General features: G+C 59.9%; 1 protein-coding gene across 1 annotated transcript; it reads right to left on the reverse strand.

Annotated features, from left to right (window-relative positions):
- Nucleotides 1–1,269: 1,269 nt before the first annotated feature.
- On the reverse strand, nucleotides 1,270–1,905 carry RNF222 (ring finger protein 222). Its single transcript, XM_009075396.1, has one exon. It carries the CDS (start codon nucleotides 1,903–1,905, stop codon nucleotides 1,270–1,272), a length of 636 nt encoding a protein of 211 aa, XP_009073644.1.
- Nucleotides 1,906–2,913: the final 1,008 nt, after the last annotated feature.

Raw genomic sequence — 2,913 nt, forward strand, 5'->3', positions numbered from 1 at the left:
TCCCTGCACCCCCTCCCCCCCCGGGAACCCCCCCCCCAGCCACAGCTGATCCCCCACACACCCTGGGTCCCCTCTCCTCTGTCCTATGCATGACCCTGGCATAGCACAACACATCCCCATCCCATCCTAGTGCTGCCACTGAAGCTCCTCCCTGTCCCTGCTGCCTTGCCCAAACATCTCCAGGGCCACAGCTCTCTGCCAGGGGCTGCTGCCCTGGCACCTGCACTACTTCCCCAGACAGAATAACAACAGGGCTTGTTATTCCATAATGAGGCACAGACACGTCACTGTCAGGTCATCATTTCTTATGAAACAGGATTGCCATTCCAGGGCAGTGTCTCAAGCCTTTGCGCAGTGTTTCCCACAGGGGTCAGGGTCACTGCACCCTGGTTGTGGGTGGGGAAACTGAGGCAGGGGTGGGGGACTGTAGAGCAACACTCCAGGGAGAAGCTGCTGGTGAGCAGCATGCCCAGGACAGTGTGCATGTAACCCCAGAGGGTGGCACAGGGACCATCAGCTCCTCTGGCCCAGGCTGCTCCCCCTGTCCAGCCCCTAGTGGTTCTTATGTGCTCCCCTGAAATGTTCCGGCAGGTCCCAGAGCTGCCCAGGTGACACTGCTGGCTGTGTTTGTCCTACCTAATGCACAGCCATGCACTGAGAACCTTCCTGTGCCAGCCTTCCACCTGCCTGGACCTTCTGGGGCACTGCAGGCCCTCCTGCTCACGGTGGGGAGCCACGAAAGTGTCAGAGCCCCAAGGGCACATTTCTGGGGAACAGGGCAAGAGCAGCACCCACAGACCAGGAACTGGGTCAGGAGGGCAAAGGTGATGATGGTGATGATTGTCCCCACTGTGCTGAGGACAAATGCACTGAGAAGCCCAGCACCAGTGTGCAGCTCCAGCATGGGGGTGCCCAGCAGCCCTGAGACCCCTCAGGTGGGACCAGTCCCAGAGAGGACAGAGCCAGGAGGTATGGGGGGCTGAGCAGTGCCTAACCTGTTCGGCACAGGTGAAAATGAGGGTGTGAACCCTCAGGAGTGGGATATAGGGACAAGGAAATTTCACTTTGCCAAGGCACAGGGCTCTAGCGATGAGAGCAGGATGGGACCCCAAACCTGTCCCCTTATACAGCCCAGATCTTTGGATTAGGTCCCTGCCCCACACCCCAACACTATCCCTGGATCCTGGGGCAGGAGGGATGCCTGCGACACTGGGAGCACGTCCCAGCATCAGTGACACCACTATACGATCCAAGCTGGTCCCATCCCTGCTACGAGTCCCTCTTGACCAGCAGCAGCCAGGGGAGCACAGCTGCCAGCATGGCCACAGTGAGGATGAGGAGGACGGCGAGGGCCATGGGGGACTGGCAGCATTTCACCCCCAGGGCTGGGCTGGATGACACTGAGCTCCCTGTTTCTGCTCTGCTCCCCCTCCCCAGGGAGCCACAGTCCGTGTCCACCAGGGGCATGCCGTGGTCGCTGATGACGAAGATGTGTGCCCCCGGCAGCCCCCGCGGGTCCGTGGGGCTGCAGCACCGCTCGAGGCTCTGCACCGGCAGCACGAAGTGACTGGGCACCACCAGGGTGTTGCTGGCCTCCATTTTGGCCAGGTGGGACAAGGAGGAAGGTGACAGAGGCATCTCTGGTGTCCGGGGGTTGGTGCCAGCCTTGGGCGGCCACTGAGTCTTCTTGCTGAGGAAGGTGACGTAGCGGCAGATGGGGCAGATGATGCTGCTCTGTATGTGCCCGTCGAGCTTGGCCGAGAGCAGGCACTTCACCAGGCAGTCATGGCAGAAGGTGTGCCCACAGCTGAGCTGGCGGTGCATGGCCTCCAGCGGCTGCAGCCTCTCATAGCACACCGGGCACTCGGCTGGCACTCCCTCCTTGCTGGATGAGCTCTCAGACATCCCTGCTGTGGTGGCCACGGGCACTCCTCAGCTGTGAGGGAAAGGTTGGGTTCATCAGACTCTTGGGTGGCAATGCTTAGCATGATCCATCTCTTCATCTCTCCTCTCCTCTCTGCTCTCCTGCCATGGCCATTTCACTTGTGCTGTTCAGCCTGGAGAAGAGAAGGCTGAGGACAGACCTCATTACTATATACAACTTCCTCACAGAAGGAAGTGAAGGTGCAACACTGATCTCTGCTCTCTGTGACCAGTGACAGGACCTGAGGGAATGGCCTGAAGTTGTGCCAGGGGAGGATGAAAAGGCTCTTGCCCCAGAGGTGTTTGGACACTGAACAGCTCCCCAGGGCAGTATCACAGCCCCAAGGCTGACAGAGCTCAGGGAGTGTTTGGCCAATGCTCTCAGGCACAGGGTGCAGTGCTGGGGTGCCCTGTGCAGGGACAGGAATTGGACTGTTGAGCTTTGTGGTTCCCTTCCAGCTCTGAATATTCTGTGATTCTGTGCTTGCCCCCTTGTCCCTAACAGACGAAGTGGGGGACTCCCAGGCCCAGCCTCCACAAGGCAGGGAATTCCCAGGAGCATTAAGCCTCTCAGTGTAGCCCTGGGGGCAAGGAAGAGCTGATGGGAGGATCTCAGCTTCAGAGCCCCCAGGGGCAATAATCCCTGGCTGCAAAATGACACGGGAAGAGGCCTGAGCCCCTGGCTGGGGCTGTGTGTACCTGCTCAGTGCCTGGTACAGACACAGCAGGTACAGCTTGGCACGAGTGCCTCTGTGCTCTGCTGCCAGCTGCAGTGTGGGTCTCTGTGAAACCTGCCAAGGAAAGGGATGTGGTCCCATTCCAGGGGACGCAGAGGAGCAGGGGAAGGCCAGTTCTATAGAGCAGGAGGGAGCACAGTACCCCACAGGGCTGGAGAAGGAGTGTGCCATACCCAGGGCAGGCAGTGAGCACCCATGCCAGGCTCCTTCTAGGCTGCTGTAGGCTGTCCCAGGCTGGTGGCCAGGCCACTGG

Source organism: Acanthisitta chloris, unplaced genomic scaffold (assembly GCF_000695815.1).
Source record: "Acanthisitta chloris isolate BGI_N310 unplaced genomic scaffold, ASM69581v1 scaffold20185, whole genome shotgun sequence".
Taxonomy (NCBI): domain Eukaryota; kingdom Metazoa; phylum Chordata; class Aves; order Passeriformes; family Acanthisittidae; genus Acanthisitta; species Acanthisitta chloris.

Bases quoted from the DNA above. Each gene is read 5' to 3' on its own strand.
- RNF222 (XM_009075396.1), bottom strand. From the start codon at position 1,905: ATGTCTGAGAGCTCATCCAGCAAGGAGGGAGTGCCAGCCGAGTGCCCG.